The 27,894-nt window shown below is 39.0% G+C and overlaps 1 protein-coding gene across 1 annotated transcript; it reads left to right on the top strand.

Moving 5' to 3' along the window:
• Positions 1–442: 442 nt before the first annotated feature.
• On the top strand, positions 443–26,813 carry LOC102410040 (flavin containing dimethylaniline monoxygenase 3). Its single transcript, XM_006075422.4, has 9 exons — positions 443–596; positions 1,290–1,427; positions 12,209–12,397; positions 15,148–15,310; positions 15,799–15,941; positions 17,020–17,219; positions 22,035–22,390; positions 24,853–24,925; positions 25,631–26,813. Exons 2-9 carry the CDS (start codon positions 1,296–1,298, stop codon positions 25,971–25,973), a joined length of 1,599 nt encoding a protein of 532 aa, XP_006075484.3. The 5' UTR covers positions 443–596; positions 1,290–1,295; the 3' UTR covers positions 25,974–26,813.
• Positions 26,814–27,894: the final 1,081 nt, after the last annotated feature.

The following is a 27,894-nucleotide window of genomic DNA, read 5'->3' as shown; positions in this document are numbered from 1 at the left end:
ATTTGATCTTTTCCATGACAACACACTAGCCAGAATCAATAAGAGACATTTTTGAGAAATCTAACCTTTGACCTCAAAGGTCAAAAGAGAGGATAGGAAGAAAGAGAGAAAACTCATCATCACTGCAGGACCAAAAAGTCTCAGTTAAGCAACTAGTTTTCAAGAGTATTGGAGGGGGCAGGGGTGGGGTTTACTATGAAATACCTACAGAAGAATTAGAAATGAGAAAAATAAAATAAACTTTGAATAACACATCATAAAATGGGGCAGAAAACTGCAGAGTTATCTATATGGGACAAGTGCCTGAGTCCCAGGCCAAAAGTGCAGGATTGTAAGCATTAGATTGGGTTTGCTAATGGAAAGCAGGCACTGGGTGGCCAATAGATTGGAGCAGAAACCAACCCTCTGGGGGCATGCATGTTGCCCCACATGCTGGAGGACCAACCCAGAAGCAAGTTCCTCTTTAAGAGTAGCTCCTCCCATTTTCCAATACCACCCTACTAGAGCGTTGATTCAGGGAAGTATTTTTTCTTTCAAACTGCTCAGACGTTTTGGACAAGACTTAAATCTACAGAAAAGAGGAAGATCACAAAAAGGTAGAAAAAGAATGACACTGCAATGATTTGAGAGGGAGGAGAGTGGGACTGGTAAATGTAGAAGGAGTATGCTACATTTATACCAAATATGGCCAAAATGAGAATGACATATAGTTCAATAGAGATCTTTCTTTTCTGAGCAGTAAGGATTCTAATTTTTGTTATCCAAATCTACTTTTCTGTGTAGCTATGTGATTTTGCCTTTAAAAAAAAAAAAGGAATAACAGTAGGGTCTAAAAATATTGTCAGGAATAGGAAAAGATTAGGAAACAAATTTTTAGAACAGAGGTTAAGGGTAGTAGCTAGTGAGAAGTTATTTTTAGATAAAGAGATGATTTTTATTTTTAATTGAGAAGGTTAAGAACATTATTAGAGGAAGAAACAGGTGACTACCTGGCATACTGAAATACAGATGGAACCACACCTTATTCTTCATCAAGTCTTATGTAAAGTAGAAAGAAGAAATGAATATGTGTGTGTATGTATATACATACACATACATATGTCTCTTCATATATATATATGGGAGTGGGTGTGAGTATATGTACATGTGTATATATATATGTATGTGTGCATATATACATATATACTTATGCACATATATTTGTTTCTTCTTCCATATATGCATAACAGTTTGTGGGTATAAGTGTGTGCATATGGGTTTTAGTTGTGAATCTCTGGGCCTTTGCACAGGTAACCATGGTGAAGAAAGTGGCCATCATTGGAGCAGGCATCAGTGGCCTGGCCTCCATCAGGAACTGCCTAGAAGAGGGACTGGAACCCACCTGCTTTGAGAAGGGCGAAGACGTTGGGGGCCTGTGGAAATTCTCAGTGAGTGTGACATCACTGCAGCAGACTGGGGAGTGAGGGGGGAAGTGTGCGAGAACACGTTGCTTGAGCACAGGCTGTCATGGCAGTTACACTTGCTCTACAAAGCTTAACATCAGTAGCAGGTTGGAAAGTAAATCCCTTGCTTACTTCAGAAGTAAATGGGATAGTGAGCTGGTCAGTCTCTGTGTACAGAACTCAACTCCAATAAATCATTAATAAGTGAGCCACTTGGGGATAAAATCCATGGTCAAATATTGGTTAAGTTTATGTAACAGAATTGCATGAGCTAATCATTTAAAAAGTGATGGTTCTTTCCATTCTTTGTTGCGTTTCTGGAACAACCTCTTAGAGATTCAGACCACAGATTTTAAGATTTCAGGTGCTGACTTTTGGTCTTGCCAAAAATACATATTTCTTGAGATTGCTGCAAGAGGAACCAAGAAGAGGACACACTGATTTGAAGTTCTTCAATGACTTTTGTTGTTGTTCAGACACTAAGTCGTGTCCAGCTCTTTGCGACCTCATGGACTGTATAGCTTGCCAGGCTTACTTCTATGCATTTATATTAAGGACTCTATCAGCAGGTATGCTTGTAAGCTGCTGTTAGATCACTTCCTGTGTTGTCTAACAAGTATATCATCAGGTATGGAGGCTTTCCTGTGCCCCAACTCTCTCCGTGTCTACAACCTTAGGAATACTGTCTGGTTAAGCCTACTCCTGTTTTCTTCTTCTTCTGATAAACCATAAATACATAAGAACATAGGAAGATCAATAACCCCATTTTCTTGTTTTTACCATGCCACACAATATGTGGGATTTCAATTTCAAGGATCAAACCTGTACCCTCTGCCTTGGAAGCATGAAGTTTTAACCACTGGACCACCAGGGAAGTCCCCAGTAACCCCTTTTAAACCACTATTCCCTCCACAAGTGCAAAATTAGTGTTAAACTTTATACCTTAATAGAAACGTTATGTTTAAGAAGAAAGTGTCTATGACGGCTCTTTAAATATTATCAATATATGAGAATTGTTCTTATTGATGTAGATATTTTCTAGATTTCAAAGAACTCTTTGAACCACTCAGCATTGAGTATTTTAAAACTGGAGTATAATTGCTTTACAATGTTGTGTTAGTTTCTGCTGTACAACAACATGTATATGTATACGTATATCCCCTCCCTCTTGAACCTCCCACCCACCCCCATCCCACCCTCTAGGTCATCGCAGAGCACTGAGCTGAGCTCCCTGTGCTATACAGCAGCTTCCCAGTATTGCGGAGCTCAGTGTTTGTCACTGGAATGTGCTGACAGAATTTCAGATTAGCACAGTGAAGGCTGATAAGGCTGTTTTATTAAGTACTTTCTATATACCAAACACCTTTCTCATTTCATTCAATCTTTATAATAATCCTATAAGCTAGCTCTGAATTTTTCCCTTTTACAAATGAATCTGAAGCTTAAAAGAAAAGGAAAAAAAAATGGTAAATAGCTTGTGAATGGCAAACACAAGACTCCAATTCAGTCTGACTTGTATTTCCAGTTTGAATTCCTAATCCCTTAATAAATTGCTGGGTGCCATTTCAACAAGTGGCCTGTTGACCTGGCAGGTCGTCTATCCGGTGATCTTAACCAGATCCTCAAATTCACGCTTACTTTGCAAAGCATTGTTGAAGAAAGACAATGCTGATAAAGCTTTTGAGAGTAGCTGCCTCTCCTGTTGCTCAAGGAAGGCTTTAAAATTTGAACTTAGCATCATGGAGGGATAAACTACTCACCTGCAAGCATGTGGTACTCTTAAAGAAAAAGAAAAATTACCCCAGAGGGTGGAACCTCAAACCCAGAAGCTGGAGCCTTGAGACACAAATGCTTATTTCCCAGAACTTGAAACCTGATGAAACTTACCCTTCTGGATTCCAAAATTGCTTGGGACTGATGACTCCTTTTTTTCCTTCCATTTTCTCCCTTTTGAAATGAGAATGTTTTTAACTGATACCCTATGACTGTCCCATCGTTGTATTTTGAAATAAGATAACTTATTTTCTAGCTTGACAGGTCCAGAAATAGAGAATTCTGTCCCAGGGTGAATTACACTCAGAGTTGCTTTCACACCTGATTCAGACAGTTTAGACAATGAGATTTAGAATTATTGAGTTGATGATATATGTGAGATTTTGAACCTGGTTTGATGCTGCAGTGGATTGAGACTTTGGAGATGTTGAGATGAAATGAATGTAGTTGACATGTGGGATAAATGTGAATCCTTAGGGGCCTGACAGTGGATTGTAATAGGCTATTCAAACAATGGACCCCTCAAAGATGATATCAGGTCCTGATCCTAGAACCTGTAAATATTCCTAATGAGGGGAAAAGAAGATATTTACAGGTATGATTAAATTAATAATTCTGAGATGATGAGCTTATCTTGGACTATCTGTGTGGGGCAAAAATGCCATAACATCTATCCCTGAAAGAGAAAGGCATGGGACTTCCCTGGTGGTCCAGTGGTTAAGAATCCACATTTCATGAGTTCAATCCCTGGTCAGGAAACGAATATCCTACTTGCCGACCCTGGGGCAACTAAGCCCACACACCTCAGTGAAAGATCCCACATACCACAACTAAGACCTGACACGGCCAGAAAATAAAGTAAACTTCAAAAGAGAGAGAGAGAAAGGCAAAGGGAGATTTGACACACAGAAACAAAAGAAAAAAGGGAATATGACTATCAGAGAGATATGAAGATGCTACGCTATGACCGTAAAGGTGGAGAAAGGAGACATTAGTCAAGGAATACAGGTGGCCTCCAGATGCTAAAAAAGCCAAGGAATGCTGGCATCCAGCAGGAGCAGGAAGAGATAATGAATCTCCCCTAGAGCCTCTGGAATGGACTTGGCCCTGCCAACACTTTGATTTAGGCCCGGTGATGCTGGTTTTCAACTCCTGGCCTCTGGAATCCTGAGGGAATAGATTCCTGTTACCTTAAGCTCTCAGGTCTGTGGTAATTTATCATAGTGGCCACATGGAACTAATACAGTGGATTATTCAGCGTTCCCTAATTTTTTCACCTCTGTGGGAGGACTTGAAGATGCAAATGATACTGTGACTTGCAGTGTTTCTCAAATACCTCCATGAATCTGTAGCAATATACCTAGAAATCACATTACAGGATTATACTATAAAATCAAGTTAAATTTTGTATTTTCATTACAGTTTATAAAGTCAGCATTTTACATTTTCTAAGATCCAAACATAAGCTAAGTGTAAAAAATAAATAATAATAAAACTGCAGGGACTTCCCTGGCAGTCCAGTGTTTAAGAATCCACGTTTCCAATGCAGAGGCCATGGGTTCGATCCTTGGTCAGGGAATTAAGATTTTGTGTGCTGCATAATGCAGCCAAATTTAATTAAAAAAGGAATGTGCACATAATTCAAGCTTTTGTAGCTTTTTTCTACAGCACTTTCTTAGGTCCTTCTATTAACAGTTCCTTCTTCTAACCCAGATCTAAAGGCAGAATGATGTATTTGCCTCACCTGCTTTGATCACTGAGAAAATACTTTATGACTATGCTGCAGGTCTAGGGAGAAGGTCTTTCTCAGGAGTTCCACAAACAACATGTCAACAAATTTTCTGAATTTTGGCCTGAAGTGTCATGAATAAAGTCTCCTTTTTCTGGGCAGGCAATCCTTTGTTCACTTCCTCTGATTTTTTTTCTAGCCTATGTATCACTTTGATCTTTAATATTTAGTCTCTCCTTGTGTCGACTATAATCACTGTCAAGCATCCTCAACTCATCCAAAGCTGTGAATTCCTCCACCTTCACATCCCACATGCACATTAGCAGAGTCAACTACCCAAGGGAATAGCAGAAAACTCTTATCATATTTCAAAATCACATTGCTTTCTGATGCAGATTTGGCAACTAATCTACCACTGAATTACTTATCAATAGCAAGGCCTCAGACACATTGGCTTTTGATGTGATTGGAATATTCTAATATGACACTAAAAATTTGTATTCTAGGGGCCTGACATCTTTGAGTTATATGAGCCCTAATTAAATTTCTAGTGCTCCGTGCTTTTCATTATGAACTAGCAACTTTACAAGAGAGATCTACAGTTTGATCTTTCATCAAAGGGAAAACCATTTCAGATAGAAAACAATGTTAAGTTTTTTAAGGAAAGAAAAATGTTTTTCTTTGGAGTCCCTTTTAGAGTTTTTTTGACTCTTTAAATTTGAAAACGCAATCTTATGAACTGACTAATATTTACACAGTTGTTCCCTGTTTGTTTTTGATTTTTTAAGGATCATAGCTTCGGTCAAATAGTAACTTAGCAAGCACTGCATCTTGCACTTTGGTCTGTCATTAGTTGATATACAACAAATGCTGTATTTTAAAAAGATGAAATATGCCTTATTTTCAAGTGTCCATGGAACATTTCTAAAACTGATTAAGTCAAAAAATTCTCAAATTTTGGAAAAAATATGTAAGTAAAATGTATGGCAAAACCAATACAATATTGTAAAGTAAAAAAATAATGATAAATAAAAAAGAAAGAAAAAAATAATAAAATGAAATCCTCAGGTGACAATACAATAAGATAGAAATTTATAACAAAATGAAGATGGAAAATACTGCCTCCAGGAAATTAAGTTCTCTCTTAAAGATCTATTAATTAATGTTCTTTTAGAAGCTTAGACTCAGTAAGATAAATGATTGATAACTTAAAAAAGAGAAAATAGAATGGATGAAAAATTATCAACTGCTGACTATCTGATTTTATACCATGAAGTATATCAGTTGGAAAATGGTTACAAAAAATAAGATACTTCAATGAGGTGGATGATCACAAAATTGCCAGACAAAAATCTATAGTTTATATATGTTGTAGAGTTAGCAAACTGGCTTGGCTCGTCCATTTTATTTGATCTCTATGTTTTTAATTTCGGTCCATTATTTTAAAACCAGGATATTTCATATAAAAATCTAAGGAAATGTCTTCTTTTGAAAAATCAGAAAATCAGGTAACCCTGGATCTCTTCTTACTCTAATATGTAAAATTTGAATTCTCTGTTTCATCATGTTCATTTTTGATTCATTTCTTGTAATTTCCTCTGCATTTATAGAATTTATTTTGACTCGTGCTACATAAAAACAATAATCCCTTAGAATTTTGGGAACAGATTCATTTACAAAATTTTTCATTTTCTCTTATTCCTACAGTCATACCATTCTTTTTGTTTAATTAACCTTCATGTCTATATTATTACAACCATGTAAATATCATTGCTAAGCTGCTTAGTGGATTCTGATTATACTTTCTTTCTTGATTAACTTTTTGTTTTCACTGGAGTTAGTAACTGCCTTGTGGTCTTTGTTGATTTAATTTTACAATGCTATTCTAATTCACTCCCCAACCTCTCCCACCAAATTTTGACTCTCCTCTGAACAGTTAAATACATGAGGTGTTTCACTGGCTTAATTCTTCTCTTAACTATCTCTTAAAGACACTCTTCTGGATTGTTTCCCTTCTCTAGGCTAACCACACTGCTATTATCCTGGGTAACCCTGTTTTCTGAAAACTTAATCTTCCTACTATTTTTTTATTCTCTCATTTTATTTTTTAATAAATTTATTTATTTTAATTGGAGGTTAATTACTTTATAATATTGTATTGGTTTTGCCATACATCAACATGAATCTGCCACAGGTATACACGTGTTCCCCATCCTGAACCCCCCTCCCTCCTCCCTCCCCATACCATCCCTCTGGGTTGTCCCAGTGCACCAGCCCCAAGCATCCTGTATCCTGCATCGAACCTGGACTGGCGATTCGTTTCATATATGATATTATATATGTTTCAATGCCATTCTCCCAAGTCATCCCACCCTCTCCCTCTCCCACAGGGTCCAAAAGACTGTTCTATACATCTATGTCTCTTTTGCTGTCTTGCATACAGGGTTATTGTTACTATCTTTCTAAATTCCATATATATGCATTAGTATTGGTGTTTTTCTTTCTGGCTTACTTCACTCTGTATAATAGGCTCCAGTTTCATCCACCTCATTAGAACTGATTCAAATGTATTCTTTTTAATGGCTGAGTAATACTCCATTGTGTATATGTACCACAGCTTTCTTATCCATTCATCTGCTGATGGATATCTAGGTTGCTTCTATGTCCTGGCTATTATAAACAGTGCTGTGATGAACATTGGGGTACACGTGTCTCTTTCAATTCTGGTTTCCTCGGTGTGTATGCCCAGCAGTGGGATTGCTGGGTCATAAGGCAGTTCTATTTCCAGTTTTCTAAGGAATCTCCACACTGTTCTCCAGAGTGGGTGTACTAGTTTGCACTCCCACCAACAGTGTAAGAGGGTTCCTTTTTAATGAGAGTACCTCCTTGGTAGTTTCCTATGAAATTAAAATATATGAAGTAAAAGACAGTAGACCTTGAATATCTTATAAGATCACTATTTGATTTGGATTCCCATTTGATTAAATCTAGTTTTAACTTGGAGAAGGCAATGGCACCCCACTCCAGTACTCTTGCCTGGAAAATCCCATGGACGGAGGAGCCTGGTGGGCTGCAGTCCATAGGGTTGCTAAGAGTCAGACATGACTGAGCTACTTCACTTTTCACTTTCATGCATTGGAGAAGGAAATGGCAACCCACTCCAGTGTTCTTGCCTGGAGAATCCCAGGGACGGGGGAGCCTGGTGGGCTGCTGTCTATGGGGTCGCACAGAGTCGGACACAACTGAAGCGACTTAGCAGCAGCAGCAGTCTTAACTTTTGGGCTTCCCAAGTGGCACTAGTTAGAAAGACCTCCTGCCAATGCAGGAGACATAAGAGATGCTGATTAGATTCCTGGGTCCGGAAGATCCCTGGAAGGAGGTCATGACAACCCATTCCAGTATTCTTGCCCAGAAAATCCCATGGACAGAGAAACCTGGTGGGTTATGGTCCATAGGGTCGCAAAGAGTCAGACACAACTGAAGCGACTTAGCACATACTTAACTTTCCGCTTTCTTTGAACTGGTAAGTCAGTTAGCACTCATCCACCTGTGTTCTACTTTCAAAATAGTGTTGTTTCTTGTTTGCTTTCACTTTTTTTTTTCTTTTTTTCCCTGTGGGTTTATACCTCTGATACCTTTACAGTAATTTTAGGGGTGTGTGCATGCTAAGTCAACTTCAGTCATGTCTGACTCTTTGCAAGCCTATGGACTGTAGCCTATCAAGCTCTTCTGTCCATGGAATTTTCCAGGCAAGAATACTGGAGTGGGTTGCCATTTCGAACTCCAGGGGATCTTCCCAACTCTAGAATTGAACCTAGGTTTCCTGCATCTCCTGCATTGGGAAGAAGGTTCTTTACCAATAGCACCACCTGGGAAACCCAATTTTAGGGGAAGAAGAGTTAAATACATCTGCATAATCTTTCATATGTAATCAGAAGTCTGAGTTACTTTAGTAATCTTAAAAAAGATAGATAAAGCTACTTCCATAGATAAGCAAGTTTTGGTTCTTTGTTGATCACTTGCCCCCCCCCAAAAAAAATTTATTATATTTGAAAATGTCATTTATGATCTTAGTCATTCTCTTATGAACTTCTCATATGATCAACTTAAAAGGATCAGTCTATATACATGGACTCTGAGATACACTATAATACCAAATAGGAACAATAAGATGTTCATGACATATTTTTTTTAATAGCAAGTCACAGATGATGTGATTAGCTGATGCTGCAACTCCTTTTTCAGTAACCATGGCTCTTGGGGAACCTAAGAAAAACTAAAGACCAATCAGCTCAGCATTGCTAGGGAAATTTATTATCCTGGAACACCCAAAATTGCAAAAGTACCTCAAATCTGTCTCAAGGGTTTGCATCATTTTTATTATATAAAATTCCTCCTTTGTTGTTACATAATTTTCCTCAACTTTGCCTTGCTCCAAAACTTTACCTTGGACTTTGTATTAGTTTTCTATTTCTGCGTAGCAAATTACCACAAACTAAAGCATTAAAAATGTTTCTTTATTACTCTCAGTTACACAGATCAGTGGACTTCCCTGGTGGCTCAGATGGTAAGAGCATCTGCCTACAATGCAGGAGACCTGGGCTTGATCCCTGGGTTGGGAAGATCCCCTGGAGAAGGAAATGGCAACCGACTCCAGTACTCTTGCCTTGAAAATCCCATGGACGGAGGAGCCTGGTGGGCTACAGTCCACGGGGTCACAAAGAGTCGGACACAACTGAGCCACTTCACTTTCACTTTTCACTTACACAGATCAGAAGTACAGCATAGTTCAGCTAGGTTCTTTGGTTAGGGTTTCATGAGGTCAAAAATTAGGTGCTGCCTGGGCTGGGCTCTTATCTGGAGGCACACGGAAAGAATCTGCATACTACAGAGTGGAGGCTGAATTCAGTTCCTTGTTGTTTCAAGATTAAGGTCTTTGCTTCCTTGCTGGCTGTAAATGGGATTCCTCTCAACTCCTAAAGTCTGCCAGTATTGCTTGGCATATGTCTCTCTCCATCTTCGAAACCAGGAACAAGCTGAATTCCCCTCATGTTTTGAACCTCTAACTTCTGATACCAGCCAGAGAAAACTCTGCTTGTAAAGGGATCATGTGATTCAATAATACTTAACAACATAGTCAGAGGAGTGATATGATATTTACAGATTTCATCCATACTCAAAGGGCAAATGACTACCCAAGGAGGAGATGCACTAAGGGTCATTCTTAAAATTCTGTCTACCATATAACTCATATTATAAGTTGAGGGGAAATATGAAATTGTTGAGTGAAGCATGTCAGCCAAATTTAAAATTCTCACTCTGTCCAGGGAGATCCTCTCCCATTTTCTCTGGTGAGATCTTAATATTTTGAAATGTTTTATCTGTAAGTAACACTAGACTACTAAGTGTTCAGGCCACTCTTTTACATCTAGCATAAATAGGACGAGACAAATATCCAGAATATACATAGAGAAAAACATAAAAGCATGCTAAGACCCAAGGAGGACCCCCATTTGGCACAGCTTAATCTCTAGGTCTCTTTAGGAGCAATAATCAGTCTTTTAGTTTCCCTTCTTTGTCCCTCAGCTCTTTCTAAAACTGTCTCTGGGCTTATGCAGAAATAGAACTTACATGACCTTGTGGTGAAGCAAAGCCAAAATTTCCCAAATTCAAACAGTCTTGGGCCTGTCCTCTGAATCCTCTGGTCTCCTGATGTTCCTATTGTAGATGATTACCCTTCATGCCTATCCTTCAGTAATCTTCAACCAAAGGCCAGTTGATGAACCTGGAACTGTCCTCCCTTAGCTGTCAGGGGCTGGTGAAACTCCTAGCTGAACAGACTCCACTTACCAGGTGGAGTTTGCACATTAAGTCCCTGACCCAAATGGTCCATTCTTCAGCTCTACTAAAATGCCACTTAGCTGCCCCCCAACCCTTGGCAACTCTCTGGCAAACTAGCTACTAAGAGTCTCAGATGACTTCTGCATCCCCTTTGGGAACAAGCGGGAACTCATGTTTTATTCAAACTGAATGAGTTCAAGAGAGCTAAACTAAGGTCCGAGCTCGTCTTAATCATGTTACTTCTTCCTAATCACTGCTACTTGACTCTTCAGTGTCAACCCTCCCCAACCCAGGTTGTTTTGGGGAGCCTTTGAAATGATATCTTACCAGAATTTCAAATGTGAAAACAAATTCCCTCTGCCCTCGGTGTTTTGCTCAATCTTTCTAATATGTCAGTTTGGTCACTCAGTCTTGTCTGACTCTTTGTGACCCCATGGACTGCAGCATTCCAGGGTTCCCTGTCCATCACCAACTCCCTGAACTTGCTCAAATTCATGTTTATTGAGTCAGTGATGCCATCCAACTATCTCATCCTCTGTCATCCCCTTCTCCTTCTGCCTTCAATCTTTCCCAGCATCAGGGTCTTTTCCAATGATTCAGTTCTTCATATCAGGTGGCCAAAATATTGGAGCTTCAGCTTCAGCATCAGTCCTTCCAATGAATATTCAGGACTGATTTCCATTAGGATGGACTGGTTGGATCTCCTTGCAGTCATATTTTAATGTAAATATTAAATATTCAGTGTTTAAAGGTGCTTTTAAAATTTGACAAATAAAGGGTAAAAAACCAGTCTACCTTAACCAGTATGAAATCTTGGTTAAATCGATTTCAACTAAGGTGCTCTCCCTGGCCCCAAGCCACCACCACTCTCTTAGTCTCTGTGAACATGATCACTCTGGGTATCTCAGATAAATACAATCATACAGAATTTGTCTTTTTGTGACTTGTCTACTTCATTCAGCATATGTCCTCAACATTAATGTATATCCCAGCATGTATCAGACCTTCCTTTCTTTTTAAGGCTGAATAATGTTCCATTGCATGTATACATCACATTGCCTGTCCATGCTCATGAGTTGGCATATTGAAATCGTGCACAGGTAAATTTTGGGAAATACTATCACTGTAATTAATGGTTCAAAGCAACAAAATTAATCCAATTATATATTCTTAAAAGGACATGATGAAATGCAGAATCTGTTTCCCTCAGAAAAGATGTGAATAAAGATATATTTTTCAACATTCTAAGTTCCTTTGATTATCATCAAATTATTTAAGTGAAGTTAATTTATGCCTCATCTTATTGCATTTACTTTTGGAAAAAACCAATCAAAAATGAGTGATAATTCTTTGGGACTGGTCCTGACCATGATAAATATACTCATTTACAAACTCTGTTCCATTTAAAATGTTTCTTTCACAGGACCATGTAGAAGAAGGCAGGGCCAGCATTTATCGGTCAGTCTTTACCAACTCTTCCAAAGAGATGACATGTTTTCCAGACTTCCCATTTCCTGATGATTTTCCTAACTTTATGCACAACAGCAAGCTCCAGGAATATATTACTATGTTTGCCAAAGAAAAGAACCTCCTGAAATACATACAATTTAAGGTAAGATATTATTTAAAAAACTTATTGGGGGCGTAACTGTGAGGAATTCTATAGTTATTAAAAGATTCCCATTTGTTCCCTTCACTATCTCTTTCTCAATTGTAAACAATTTTAACAGTATGGCTTCTTTGACCCTAGATTTAGAAAGCATACATTCTTCTTAAGAATATGTAGGAAATTTTTAACTACACATAGTTCTTGGACCAAAATACCATAAGCTTAGAAATCAAAGCAAAGAAAAAAAATGCTTGGGTAGACATGAATTTGTAAATTAAGAACTCATTATTCCTAAACAATTTACAGGTCAAAAAAAGAAATTTCAGGGGAAATTTTTAAATATTTAGAGCTAAATGATAATTTAATTTGATATATCAATATTTATGGCAAGTAGAGACCACAAAAACTTTTATGAAAAGTATAAGCTTAAATGTTTGTGTCAGAAAATAAGATTTTCCAGGTGATCCTTAAGCATACTAAAACATGAGAACTTACACTCTGGATATAGATGATATCTTTCATTTTGAGACAACAACATTAAAAATAAAATGACAAAGAAGTATATTAGGAAATTGCTGTTAATACAAAAATTATTGGCCACCAGATTATTTACTACATGTTCTACATGGCTCTTGTAAACTATAATTTAATTGTCAGCGCTCCAAAAGGAATCACTCTTATACTGCAGAGAATATTGGTCATACACAAGGAACCACGTGGAAATAAAGTTTAATAAAACATAGATAGGGGCTTCCCTGGAGGTCCAGTGGATAAGAATCTGCCTTGCAATGCACACCAGTTCAATCTCTGGTCTGGGAAGATCCCACATACACAGAGCAACTAGGCCCAAGAGTTGCAACTTCTGAGCCCCACATGCTGCAACTCCTGAAGTCTGCATGCCCTGGAGCCTGTGCTCTGCAACAAGAGAAGCCTTCCTACCGCAACTAGAGAGTAGCTCTTAATTTCGAATGCTGAGATGCCGTATGATTCTATGATCATTTGGCAAAGTTGGAAAGTCTTTCTATGTTTTGATGATCTGGGAAAGGTAGCCTTCTTAATCTAGTAAAGAGACCATTAAGGAAGCTGCAGGGTTCATTTCACTCCAATAATGACAAAACCCTGATAGTGTTTAATATCAGTGCATCTTCACAAAACTCAATGACCATACAAGTACAAAGTTTAAAAAAAAAATAATAGAATCCTCCTTCCTTGAAGGCCTACTGTAATAGACACCCTGGCCTCATTTCTTTCTCCCTTATATCCCTCAATACTGTTTATGGAAATTTTCCCTTGAGAAGCCATATGTTCCAATTTATAGGGAGTGTCCACGTTATGAAATAGTGAAAGTTACATAATTCATTTGGGAAGGAAACTTGTAACTCTTGGCCAGTTGGCATCATCTTCAAACCTACAGAGAGAAATGCGATAGAACAACAACCCTGCAAGCGCTTTTAACTCTGCCTTCACCTCTCAGTCCAGCTCATTCTCTTACTTTATTAAGAAACAGCGTGGTATGACTTGGACACAGAAGAAAAAGAAAAGCGTGTTGTCACTTGAGTGAGACTGCCTCAGAAATGTTACCAAGTCAGGGTTGGGTGTTTCCTGTCCTTTGGAAGAGAACAGTACTAAATAGTATCTTCCTCATCATGTAGCTACAAGGCAGGCACCATAATTGAGATCAGAGATGCTTCCTTGGCTGACTTTTAATTAAGTGTAAATTTAACTTCAAACACATAGCAAAAGGATGAGAGTAAAAAAATGCTGTATTTTTACAGGATCTATTTCATATAAACTCTGTCTCGACCAAAATATGAACCACCTAAAGAATGAAATTGGAAAGTCAGTGGGAGAAACAGCTGTAGAATTAAGGACCTATATTTAAAGTTTGAACCTAGTTATTGGATTTTATGCACATTATTTAACTTCTTTAAGTCTCCATTTCATATGTAAAATGAAGCAACTATGTATCTTGTAGAATTATTCTGAAGATCAAATAAAGGCTTTAAAGCAGTTTAAAAAAAATAAAATGGCTAAAGAAATACGTTAGGAAATTGCTGTTACTATTTAAATTATTGGCCACCAGATTATTTACTACATGGGCTACCTGCCTCTTGTAAACTGTAATTCAATCGTCAGAGCCCCAAAATGAATCTCTCTTGTACTGCAGAGAATACTGGTCATACACAAGGAACTATGTGGGGATTTAAAAACACACACACACACACACACACACACACACACATAGATAGGGGCTTCCCTAGTGGTCCAATGGATAAGAATCTGCCTTGCAATGCAAAGGACACTGGTTTGATCCCTGGTCCAGGAAGATCCCCTGTGCCATGTGCAACTAAGCCTGAGAGTTACAACCACTGAGCCTACACTCTGCACCACAACTACTGAAATCTGCGTTCCCTAGAGCCTGTGCTCTGCAACAAAAGAAGCCACCACAATGAGAAGCACTCGCCCCATAACTAGAGCATAGCCCCCGCTCACTGCAACTAGAGAAAGCCTGTGAAGCAACAAAGATGCAGCACAGCCAAAAATAAATAAATATTTTTAAAAATCATATAGATCGTTTTATGCTTTGACTTATTAAAAAGGAACTTTGAATTTATAATATGCACCTTCATAATGAATTAAGTGTTTTCCCTAAGGCGCTATTAAGGATTTTCTTCATACTATTTGATGCTGTTGGTGACAAATCTGCCTTTTAGCATACAGTAAAGAAGATTATCTTTCTGTGTTTCTCTTAGACAATTGTATCCAGTGTAAATAAGCGTCCCGATTTCCCAACCACTGGCCAATGGGATGTTATCACTGAAAAGGACGGTAAAAAGGAATCAGCTGTCTTTGATGCCGTAATGATTTGTTCTGGACATCATGTGTACCCCAACATACCTAAAGAGTCCTTTCCAGGTAAGGTCAAAGTTTACGCTGCCATCCACACATCTTGCATGAAGAAATAACCTTGATGATGTCTTTTTTATGTATACAAAAAAAAGTATAGTTTATAAAAGTACACATTAAATTAAAATATGCTTTTATTGTATCTAATGGGCTTCCCAGGCAGCTCAGTGGTAAAAGAATCTGCCTGCCAATGCAGGAGATGCAGGTACAATCCCTGGATCAGGAAGATCCCCTGGAGGAGGGCATGGCAACCCACTCCAGTATTCTTGCCTGAAGAGTCCCATGGGCAGAGGAGCCTGGTGGGCTATGGTCCATAAGGTCGCAAAGAGTTGGACATGACTGAGCACATATATCTATACAATTAGATATACTGTATCTAATATAGTTTAAGTATTAAAATTCCTATTGTTGTAACCGTATTCACTGACAAGTTCTGTTATAGCAGTTTTTTCAGTGAAAATCAAAATAATTCACATGTTTTCCACTTTTTCACTCAGGAATAAAACTTTTTAAAGGCAAATGCTTCCATAGCCGGGACTATAAAGAACCAGGAATCTTCAAGGGGAAGCGAGTTCTGGTGATTGGTCTGGGGAACTCGGGCTGTGACATCGCCTCAGAACTCAGCCACATAGCCGAAAAAGTATGCCTCCCTGATACTCAGGGAACTATCTTTAAAAGGCCAGCCATACCATTTGAAAAGTGTGAAAGAAAGCGGGGAGGGCAGAGTCCTTGATGCAAAGACTAAGTAGTGGTTCATATAGCTCAATGCCCTTTGGTAACAGGTGGGATTTTAAATAGCTTGATGTGGCAAAGGCAGAACATCAGCTGGAATGATGTCATTCAACAAGCTTCTTCTTTGGGATGTTTGGTGTCTAATGTGTCTAATAAATTCTTCCAAAACCAGTGGGATCATCAAACAAGCACTAGAATAAATATGACCAGTATTCAGTTATTGGTCACCTACACCAGAGAAGATTTGGCTAAAAGATGAGAATACCACAGAAATGATTTGACAGGTGTTAATCCTAAGATATGGGTTATAGTGCAGGAAGTTCATCTGGGAGTGCTCTCTGGATGAATACCTCTGAGGGAAGGGAAAGAAGTTTTCCTTTATTTACTCTGAAGCTAGGATAATCCTTCCAAATTGTCCCTAGTTGAAGTGAGAGGCTGGGTCATTTTTTTTTTTTTTTTTACCAGTATAGATGTTTATTTTTATTTACCTATATTGCCTCCCTTTTGAGCCTCCCTTGCATCCCACCCCCATCCCACCTCTCTAGGTCATCACAGAGCACCTAGAGCATGTTATACAGAGTGAAATAAGTCAGAAAGAAAAAAAATATATATCATATATTGAAGCATATATATGGAATCTAGAAACATGGTACAGATGAACCTATTTGCAGGGCAGGAATAAAGATACAGATGTAGAGAATGGATTTGTGGACACAGCAGGGGAAGGAGAGGGTGAGACAAATTGAGAGAGGCTAGGTCTTTGTCTTCCTCCTTCAACTGGTCACTGAATGCAGGGGATCCAAAAAGATTATAAAATGTTGGGGGAGGCCCCCTCTTCACCAAAGCAACTCCCAAAGAGGGCTGAGAGCTGAGGGCTGCCTTCTGGGCACTCCCAGCAGTGGTGCAATAACTCCATCCTAAAGGCAGATCTGAGAGGCATATCCACTACAGTCACCACGTTAACAGTTGAATTGGTGTTTTTCAAGGTCATCATCAGCTCCCGAAGTGGCTCCTGGGTGATGAGCCGGGTCTGGGATGAAGGCTATCCGTGGGACATGCTGTTTATCACTCGATTTGAAACATGCCTCAAGAACACCTTACCCACAGTCATCTCTGACTGGTGGTACATGAAGCAAATGAACGCCAGATTCAAGCACGAGAACTACGGCTTGATGCCTTTAAACGGGTAAAGCAGAGTTAAACATGAAATGCCTGCTAACTTTTATTTCACTGTCAACAACCCTAATATGTGAAATAACCCCTAGACAAATCAAAGTGAAGTAATCACCTCTCACATTTCAGAGGACAAAGAATTGCAAAAATTAGGAGTGTTTTCCTGTTTCACAATTCTCCTTACCAGATTTGCATAGCTGGAAAGTTATATAACAGGTCAAGAGTTTTACTCCCTGCTGCTGCTGCTGCTAAGTCGCTTCAGTCGTGTCCAACTCTGTGCGACCCCTGAGACGGCAGCCCACCGGCTCCCCCGTCCCTGGGATTCTCCAGGCAAGAACACTGGAGTGGGTTGCCATTTCTTTCTCCAATGCATGAAAGTAAAAAGTGAAAGTGAAGTCCCTCAGTCGTGTCCGACTCTTAGCGATCCCACTGACTGCAGCCTACCAGGCTCTTCCGTCCAGGGATTTTCCAGGCAAGAGTACTGGGGTGGGGTGCCACTGCCTTCTCCGTTTACTCCCTAGAGTAATGATAATAATAGTCAACATGTTTTTAAGTGCTTAATACATGTCAGAGCCTTATTAAGTCTCAGACATGCATTATCTCACTTTACTCTCACGACGACTATGAAAAAGTTAGTCTCCATCATGTCCAACTCTTTGTGACCCCATGGACTGTAGCCCACCAGGCTCCTCTGTCCATGGAATTCTCCAGGCAAGAATAGGAGTAGGTTGCAGTATGTCGGACTAGGTTGCCATTCCCTTCTCCAGGAGATCTTCCCAACTCAGGGATCAAACCCCGGTCTCCTGCATTGCAGGCAGATTCTTTATGAGCCACAGCAACTATGATGATGGCTCTATTATAATCTTCATTTGAGAGATGAGAAAACTGTGGTTTACCAAAGCCCCACAGCTAGGAAGTCAAAAATGGTGATTGAAACAAGTTCAGATCTGCTGACTCCAAAGTGCCTCACTCTTAGCCACCTTGCTCTAAAACCGCTTTCTTAACTGCAAAGTTAAGCAAAGCAGGACTTGGTGCTTCACTCTCATTCAGTTCAGTTCAGTCACTCAGTCGTGTCCAACTCTTTGTGACCCCATGGACTGCAGCATGCCAGTCTTCCCTGTCCATCACCAATTCCTGAAGCTTGCTCAAATGCATGTCCATTGAGTCGGTGATGCTATCCAACCATCTCATCCTCTGTCATCCCCTTCCCGTCCTGCCTTCAGTCTTTCCCAGAATCAGGGTCTTTTCCAATGAGTCAGTGAATCGCATTAGGTGGCCAAAATATTGGAGTTTCAGTTTCAGCATCAGTCCTTCCAATCAATATTCAGGACTGATTTCCTTTAGGACTGACTGGTTGGATCTTCTTGCAGTCCAAGGAACTCTCAAGAGTCTTCTCCAACATTACAGTTTAAAAGCATCAATTCTTCAGCGCTCAGTTTTCTTTATGGTCCAACTGTGGACCATAAACAGTCCAACAGTCATGTATGGTCTCACATCCATACATGACTACTGGAAAAAACATAGCTTTGACTAGACAGACCTTTGTTGACAAAATACTGTCTCTGCTTTTCAATATGCTATCTAGGTTGGTCATAACTTTCCTTCCAAGGAGTAAGTGTCTTTTAATTTCATGGCTGCAGTCACCATCTGCAGTGATTTTGGAGCCCTCAAAAATAAAGTCTGACACTGTTTCCACTGTTTCCCCGTCTATTTCCCATGAAGTGATGGGACCAGATGCCATGATCTAAGTTTTCTGAATGTTGAGCTTTAAGCCAAATTTTTCACTCTCCTCTTTCACTTTCATCAAGAGGCTTTTTAGTTCCTCTTCACTTTCTGCCATACGGGTGGTGTCATCTGCATATCTGAGGTTATTGATATTTCTCCCGGCAATCTTGATTTCAGCTTGTGCTTCATCCAGCCCAGTGTTTCTCATGATGTACTCCGCATAGAAGTTAAATAAGCAGAGTGACACTATACAGCCTTGGTGTACTCCTTTTCCTATTTGGAACCAGTCTGTTGTTCCATGTCCAGCTCTAACTGTTGCTTCCTGACCTGCATTTAGGTTTCTCAAGAGGCAGGTCAGGTGGTCTGATATTCCCATCTCCTTCAGAATTTTCCACAGTTTATTGTGATCCACACAGTCAAAGGCTTTGGCATAGTCAATAAAGCAGAAATAGATGTTTTTCTGGAACTCTCTTGCTTTTTTGATGATCCAACAGATGTTGGCAATTTGATCTCTGGTTCCTCTTCCTTTTCTAAAACCAGCTTGAACATCTGGAAGTTCATGCTTCACGTATTGCTGATGCCTGGCTTGGAGAATTTTGAGCATTACTTTACTAGTGTGTGAGATGAGTGCATTGCTCTCATTACCTGCCCTTTAATGTAACCCTCCCACTGATCTATGGCCACAGTGTTTTCATCTTCAGCCTTCTCCTCACTCTCTCCTATAATATCCTCCAAGCCAATCACATGATAAAAAATTGCTTTGACATGGGTGAAAAAACCCAAGTTCTAAGCTGTTTACATCAAAGTTAATTCATTAAGTCAACAAATAGTTATTAAGCTTTTATTATGTGCCAGGACCTGTGGATATAGCACTGAACAAACTCATAAAATCCCTATCCTCATGGGGCTTACATTCTAATAATGGGAAACAGACACAAATAGCATGAAATCTAAATAAGGCAGATAAGGGTAACAGGGGATGACATCAAGACAATTTTAAACAACCCTTAGAGAAGGTCTCACTGAAAAAGCTTTCAAGCAAATTTCTGAAGGAAATGAGAAAATGAGCCATAAGGGTATCTGGAGAAGACTATTCTGGATGGTAGAAACAGCTAGGACATCATCTCTTCAGGGGTATGACTGGCATGTTTGACAAAATACAGCGGCTTCTTTTCTTGGAGAAGAAGACTAGGGAGAATAGCAGGAAATGAAACCAGAGACATCAAAATAGCCAGTTGACGCTACGTCTTGGAAGCCATTGTAAACACTCTGGCCTTTACTCTGAATGCAGTGCGAAACCATAGCAGGCATCTGACCAAACTGGAGACAAAGTCTAAGTTAGTTTGAAGAGACCACTTTGGCTGTTATGGCCATAACTCATTGTAGAGGGTAGGTCAAGGAAGGAAGTGGAAAGACTGGTTAAGAGGCTATTATCAAAAACCTAGATGAGATGGGAAGGTGACCTGAACTAGGATCATCAGTGCTCAGAAGTTGTCAGATTGGGATAAGAGTTTGAAGGTAAAGTGAACAGGATTTTCTGTTCAATTGAATAGCAAATGTGAAAGCAAATAAAATGTCAAGGATGTCTTTCAGACTTTTGATCTGAGCAAGGGAGCAAAGATGGAGGTGATGTCTACTGAGATGTGGACAACCATGGGAGAAGCAGAAGTTTAGTTTTAAATGTATTAAAGTTGGAATGCCTGTTTGGTATTTGCATAGAAGAACGTGGAACAGCAGTGGGTACATAAGACAGAAGAGAGATTCAAACCATAAGTTTAAAATGTGGACTGGTCAGAATATAGATAGTATTTAAATAAATGAAAACTAGATGACATCTCTTGAAGAATGAATGTCAACAGAGAAGACAGAAGACCTGAGGCATGTTGCTATTTAGAGGTCAGGAAGAGAAGAATTCAGCAGAGGACACTGAGAAGTAATAGTGAGGTATAGCAAGGTAGGTAGAAAGGAATCAAGAGTGAGTGATGACATGAAAGCAAAACGAACACAGTGTTTCAAGGAGGAGGAAACCATCAGGTGTGAGTTAACTAATAAATTAGGTAAAATAAGGAGTAAGAGTGGGCCACTGGATCTGGTGGCTTGAAGATCCTGGTGGCCTTGACAAAGGAAGTTTCAACATAGAAGTGAGTTTAAGATAAATGGCAGATAATTCAAGTGGTTGAATCCAGCCTCCTTCCAACCAGCAGTCCAACCAATCTCATTGTCTGGCTCAGTTTCCTCCCCAGAAGCATCTCTCTCACACACACACACAGTTCCCGTTATCCTATAAGAACCATGTCTTTTCTTCCAACATTATTGCGTTCACTCCTAAGACAGAGTTCTGTGGACTCACTAGAGATATTACTGAATAAAAAATAATCAAAAGCTCTCTCTTTCCAGATTTCTAGTTTCCTCTTCTTCTCCTGGCCTTATTTAAATTCCTAGACCCTCACTTCCTCACCTGACATGGCTTTGTCTGCATGGGGTTCACACTTCACCCTCTATGATAGAACCTGGCTGCAGCCTTCCACCTTTGACTTCCTTCCTCCTATTTGATCTTCTTTACATCACAATGATCACTTTGGAAAATGTTACATTAAGAATAATGGCTAACATTTCAAGCACTATCTATGTGCTACAGACTGTGCCAAATTCTTTATATTACTTAGGTCTGCCAATGATTTGAGATAGGTATAGCAGTTATTGCCACTTCAGGTGAGGAAGATGAGGCAAGAAAAAATAAGAAAATTTAATTTGATCAAGGCTCACAGTTGATTAGTAGCAAAGAAAGAAATTTAAAGACCCAGGTACTCTGACCTTTGTTTTTCCTGATATAGGGGATATGATCTGAGTGTTTATTCTGGGATTTGGGAAGACTTCAGTGGGAAAAGAGAGAAAGATCAAAGGAAATAGAGAAGGGATTAGCAAAAACCAACTTCTGTTACTCCACAATGTGGCCTTACATAAGTTTTATCTATCAGCCATATTGATGACACTCCATGGAACATTAAAAAACCTTAGGTAGGTTTTTCCTATCAATTAATTATGGACCAATAAAACAAAGGAAACGGTACTGTTCTAATGCTTGTTTCTGTTTTCCACACAGCACCCTGAGGAAAGAGCCTGTGTTCAATGACGAACTCCCAGCTCGCATTTTATGTGGCATTGTGACCATTAAGCCAAATGTGAAGGAGTTTACAGAAGATTCAGCTATTTTTGAGGATGGGACAGTGTTTAAGGCCATTGACTATGTCATCTTTGCAACAGGCTATAGTTATGCCTACCCCTTCCTTGATGACTCCATCATTAAGAGCAGAGACAATGAGGTCACCTTATTTAAAGGCATCTTCCCACCTCCACTGGAAAAGCCAACCTTGGCTGTGATTGGCCTTGTCCAGTCCCTTGGAGCTGTCATCCCCACTACTGACCTGCAGTCTCGCTGGGCAGTACAAGTAATTAAGGGTAAGTAGACAAAGAATCTCATTGATGGGGAAGATGAGAATGCCTTTGAGTCTTTAGGAAAATAATATTCCTATTAACAAGGAACAAATCCTAGGTCCCACCCAGTTTCCAGAATCTATAATTCTATATTTTTGGTACTATATTCTATAAGCAATTTAAAATATATTAGATTGTCATAAACAATAGTACAAGACAGTGATTCAAGAGTGTTTTTGTGATTTATAACTCCTTGCATGCTCGGTTGCTTCAGTCATATCCGACTCTTTGTTACCCCATGGACCAAATCCTGCCAGGTTACTCTGTCCATGGGATTCTCCACGCAATAAAGCTGGAGTGGGTTGCCACTTCCTCTTCCAGGGGATCTTCCCAACCCAGGGCTTGAACTCACATGTCTTATGTCTCCTGAATTGGCAGATGGGTTCTTTACCACTGGCACCACCTGTTAAGCCCTGTAACTCCTTAGAATTGTCAATTATCCAAGACCTTTCATTAAACTTGAGAATACCTGAGCTTCTCATCTTAGGTGCAGAAGAACTTTATAAAATTAAGATTTTTAAAACTCAATAGAATGATATTGCTTGAAAGGTTAATGAAAGAAGATGTTTCAAAGCCAATATACAGCAACTTTAAATATCCACATTCATGAAAAAAAGTATGATTTCTGGAAAGGAAGTGGTTTTCTTGCTCTGTTTTCTTCCTTGCCATGTATCAGATAAGAACAAGCAGTGGATCAGTAGAAGCAGAAATCATTTGGTGTTGTAGACATTCTCTAAGGCAAAGGAATCCAAAGTCCCTGTATTTTAAAAAGAAAAAAGAAACAATGAACTTGATTGGGGTCAAGCAAAGAAGGCAGGCAGCATCATCCAGCACCAAGCACTGGAATCAGATTCACATTAAGGTTTGAATGCCATTGTGCGCAGATTCAGAAAATAAAACCAAGCTATGGTTAAAGAACAAATCAAGATGTCAAAGTGTAATGTGCAAAGTCTGGTTGGTCTTAAACCTGAAGCTTCTGGATAATGAATCTTAGCAGGTCTGCTTCCTTTGAAACCCAATGTAAGGCTTCCAGTCCTACCTGACTTGCTGGGGTTTAAATGCTCTTTTATCCTGGATATTTGAACCTGCAACTACATATCCTGCATCATCACTCACCACCAGGCTCCCAACCACATCATTATGGTCCTACATATCAGCAATCTCTCTAAATCTCCTTCACTCCCCTGGTCCCAAGCAGAGATGTGTCTCAGGGTGATGTTTCTCCAGTGAGGCAGCAGCCAGGAAAATGATGGAATGAAATCCTACTTAGAACTGAACTCAGGATTCAGGTTCAGAAAGACTGGCATTAAAAAGTAGGTCTTAACTGCTTATAAAATATTCACTTACTCTCTGTGAAGATACTAGTTATAACCTGAGCTCTGAAGAAAGGAGACAGGGCACAGACCCAGCCAACAAAGAATTGATGCAAAGACTCAGTCTTAGGGAAAATGAGATATAAGGCAAACAACCCAATTTGGGGGAATAGGATTACCAGACCAAGGGGTCAGTTACAAGCAGCCCAATGGCAATAGCTGGTGGACTACAGAATATAGTCTCTTCTCTATCTCTCCTTTTGCCCAAGGACAGAACCAGTTCCAAGGTTTGGAACAAGGCCATGTTGACAAACTGTTCTTATGATCCTGCCTGTAGGGATTTCAGGAACAGAGAGTCATTGTAGGTTTTGAGCAATCAGAGCTAGACTGGAAATTCTAGTCTTGTTCCAGTGACCCCAAAGTTGCCAAAGAAATCACATAGATTTGAAGCATCTCCAACTACAAAAGTTTGGGTCTAGGTTTTAGAGAATTCTGTAAGTTAATGCCAGGAAGAGCTTGAAATCCTGGGGCAGCCCCAACTCAGATTTGGCCTCCCAGGACCTCCCTATATCCTTGGTGACTTGAAGACAGTCCACATCCACAGTCTCATTCAGAAACTGTTGGCTTTCCAGAGAGACCCTTGTAGCTTTGTTAAATTCTCTTTCTTATCTGTTAGAAATTCCCTTTTTTGGGCAAAGCAAGATAACTTCCTATAAAGATCTGTTTGTTAAATCTTAAAAAAGAGATGTCAATATACCTTTGACTATAATTTATTAGATGACATACTTAAAAATAAAGCTGAGAGAGTAGAATATAATCCTTCAAACTGATTTTTAAATCCAATAACCAGTTTAAGAGCAAAGATAGAAAGATGAAAGGTTATTTGGTTTTAATCACTGTGACAAGTATCATCTCTGAGAAGATTAGGAATGACCTATATGTTTGTCTCAGAATGACTCCCTGGGTATTTGTTCAAGATATTATTTTGCTAGATAATGACAGCAAAATTTGAAAATACTAATGCAATTCACAACTTATTATTAAAAAAGAAACATTGCAGGCTCAGACTTATTTAACTATTATCATGTCTTCCCACTTTTTTTTTTTTTTTAGGAACTTGCCCTTTGCCTTCTGTCAAGGACATGATGAATGATATTGATGAAAAAATGGGGAAAAAGCTCAAATTGTAAGAACATCTATGGTAAAGGGGATCTAGAATTTTCATAGCAAAATCTGACTTTGTGAATACTTAGAACTCTTTTAGTCTTGAATACTCCTGAGTGGGACCATTAGGGTGACAGCTATGAGCTAAATTCAGCCATTCAACAAATAGTTATCAAGGTTATACTTTGCACCTGATAGGCCACTAAATCCTGTTTCAGCCCTCCATATCTCCTGCAATATAGCATAAAAGAGAGACCCAGAAAGATTAAAAATCAGAGGAGCTTGGGAACACATGGATGTGGACTTCAATTTTCTAGCTCATAAATCCTCTAAAATGTCAGGATGCCTTCCAATAGGTGGCTCTAATAAAATGACTCAGCCACACAACAACTAGCCAGAAGAACTAGGCTCCAGTCCTACCTCTGTCACTCATCAGCTCAGTGGCCATGAATTAATAACTTCACGTGAGCAAGAGACAATTCCTCTACTTGTAAATGTGGATAAAAATGCCTTTCTCAGCAGCCTTGTGTTGTGGAATGTCCAAGTGAGATCAGTATGAAAGTCCTTCAGTAAAATCTACAAAGTACTGGATAATGAGCAATAATCCCCTTACCAACAAAAGGATCGATGTTGATTTGCATGGATAAAAAGGTGTGAGGCATTTTCCCTGTTCTTGTTTCTACACGAAGCTCGGATAGCCACAGTCTTGTTTCTCTCCCTCCTCTAGGTTTGGCAAAAGTGATACCATACAGACGGATTATGTTGTTTATATGGATGAACTTGCCTCCTTCATTGGGGCAAAGCCCAACATCCCATGGCTGTTTCTCACAGATCCAAAGTTGGCATTGGAGGTCTACTTTGGCCCTTGCACCCCATACCAGTTTAGGCTGGTGGGCCCAGGAAAGTGGCCAGGAGCTAGAAACGCCATCCTGACCCAGTGGGACCGGTTACTGAAACCCATGACGACAAGAGTGGTTGGGAGTCCTCTGAAGCCTTGCTTATTTTGCAACTGGTTCAGACCTGTTCTTATTTCTGTTGTATCAATTGCTGCTCTCATTGTGTTGTTCTAGCCATCACTCTATCTAGGATTCTGAACATTACTAACAATACCTGGAAAGAAGCTTCACTATATAAAAATTAAGAATTTCACACCTTCTATTTTCCTATTCAGTGGGCATTAGTAAAACAGTACTATCTCTAGGCTTCTAAATAAGCCCATATGAGAATCATGTCATGATCTAAAGAGCATTTATCATTTCCCCTTAACTTTCACTAACATTTCATAATTCTATAACATTTCCATAACATTTTATAGTTAGATATATGCTTTTTAACTTAACTCATCTGAAATATTTGACATGATTCCTTTTCTCCTATAACAGTCTTTGAAATACGTATTTCAAATCTAAACAGCGAGTAAATTAAGCAGAATAGTCTCAATATGATAGTCTCAACCTAATTTTACAAACTATTCACCAGGATCAAGGGGGAAACTTGGTTATTTGACTATTATATTCTATTTTTGTTTTCTGCTGTGTCCTCCAGGCAATTCCTCCTGTTCCCTGGCCGAGAAAAGTAGCATGAAGACCCTGTCTATAATGAAAGTTAGCAAGAAGTAACTCATTTTATTTATATTCTCAATAAAGAAACAAACTTTCACATGTAGCAGCAAGATAAGGACAACAACAACAATGAGTGGAGCACCAAATATACCTTTTAACTCAATGGAAAGTCATAAAAAATTAAATCTTTAGCCAAAGCTGTGACCCAAGTCTAATAAAACCTGATATGGATCATATAGAATTATATCCCTTATGGAATGTAGTACCAAAATAAATCTAAAATGTTATTTTTAAAGTATTACTACATGTTACAATTAAATTTTGATAATTAAAAATGTTTACATTTGACATTATGGAGCAGATAAAATAATCCATTAGCGTCATCAGTTACCAGGGGGTTCTTCATATTATTAAACTCTATATTTCTTACTACACCTTCAATTTTTTTCCAAACAAACTTTATCATTTTTTAAAAATGTGTTATATTTGGTTATGAAGGAACAGACACAGATTTGGGGGAAAATACTCTTGTATCTTTCTTATCCACTATTCCTTTTTCTATTATGCTTCTTTAGATAGAATACTTCCAAAACCCTGGAACCTGTCAAATCTCTACCAGTTCCTAATAACCACACAAAAAGTCCTGCTAGGCTCAGAAGTCAGCATAGGCTAAGCAGGACACCCTTTAACCTGTCAGAGACTGAAGACACGCCTATACCTTCATCTGTAGCTAGAGCTGGTAGAGCAACAAGAGGAGAAGGAGACCACGTTTTTCTCTAGCACTTTCTACTTTTCTTTTTTTAATTCTCTTGGTATTTTAATCTTCAGAGCTAAGATTTACTATGAATGCTGTTGTACACAACTTTAAAGCATTCCCTTTTCTTAACTGTTTAAGTCAATAGACATGAGCTAGTGAAGGACAGGGAAACCTGGGTTGCTGCAGTCCATGGGGTTGCAGAGTCGGACACGACTGAGTGATGGAACAAAGCAGAATAGCATTCTGCTTTGAAGTTCTTACAAGATGTGAAATATTCCTAAATATTACCAAGCGACACAGAACTTTTCTGGAAACACTATGGCCTAAATGGAATCAAGTAAACAAATTAAATATAGCACATAAAATTTATTTTGTTGAAGTTATAAATACTAGTGCACAAAATAAACTGAAGACTAAAACTGATATGATACAGTTTCTATTATTCTTCCTCATATGATTCTTTAAGTTTTGTAAACATTAATTGGCCCATGAAGGATAGAATATTCTTCCTAAATTATTATAGCCAACATACTCTTTTTACTCTTTTTAAAATTAATTTTTATTGGAGTATAGAAACTAACAAAGTTGTTAGTTTCTACTGTACAGAAAAATGAATCACTGATATATACACATATATCCCCTCCCTTTTGGACTTGCTTCCCATTCAGGTCA

Source organism: Bubalus bubalis, chromosome 5 (assembly GCF_019923935.1).
Source record: "Bubalus bubalis isolate 160015118507 breed Murrah chromosome 5, NDDB_SH_1, whole genome shotgun sequence".
Classification (NCBI taxonomy): Eukaryota; Metazoa; Chordata; class Mammalia; order Artiodactyla; family Bovidae; genus Bubalus; species Bubalus bubalis.
The sequence above is the reverse complement of the archived record's forward strand: the minus strand, read 5'-3'. Positions and strand labels throughout refer to the sequence as shown.

Coding starts and splice junctions, on each gene's coding strand:
- LOC102410040 (XM_006075422.4), top strand. CDS start 1,296: ATGGTGAAGAAAGTGGCCATCATTGGAGCAGGCATCAGTGGCCTGGCC. Junction 1,428..12,208: donor GGGGCCTGTGGAAATTCTCA/GTGAGTGTGACA, acceptor TTTCTTTCACAG/GACCATGTAGAAGAAGGCAG. Junction 15,942..17,019: donor TCAGCCACATAGCCGAAAAA/GTATGCCTCCCT, acceptor GTGTTTTTCAAG/GTCATCATCAGCTCCCGAAG.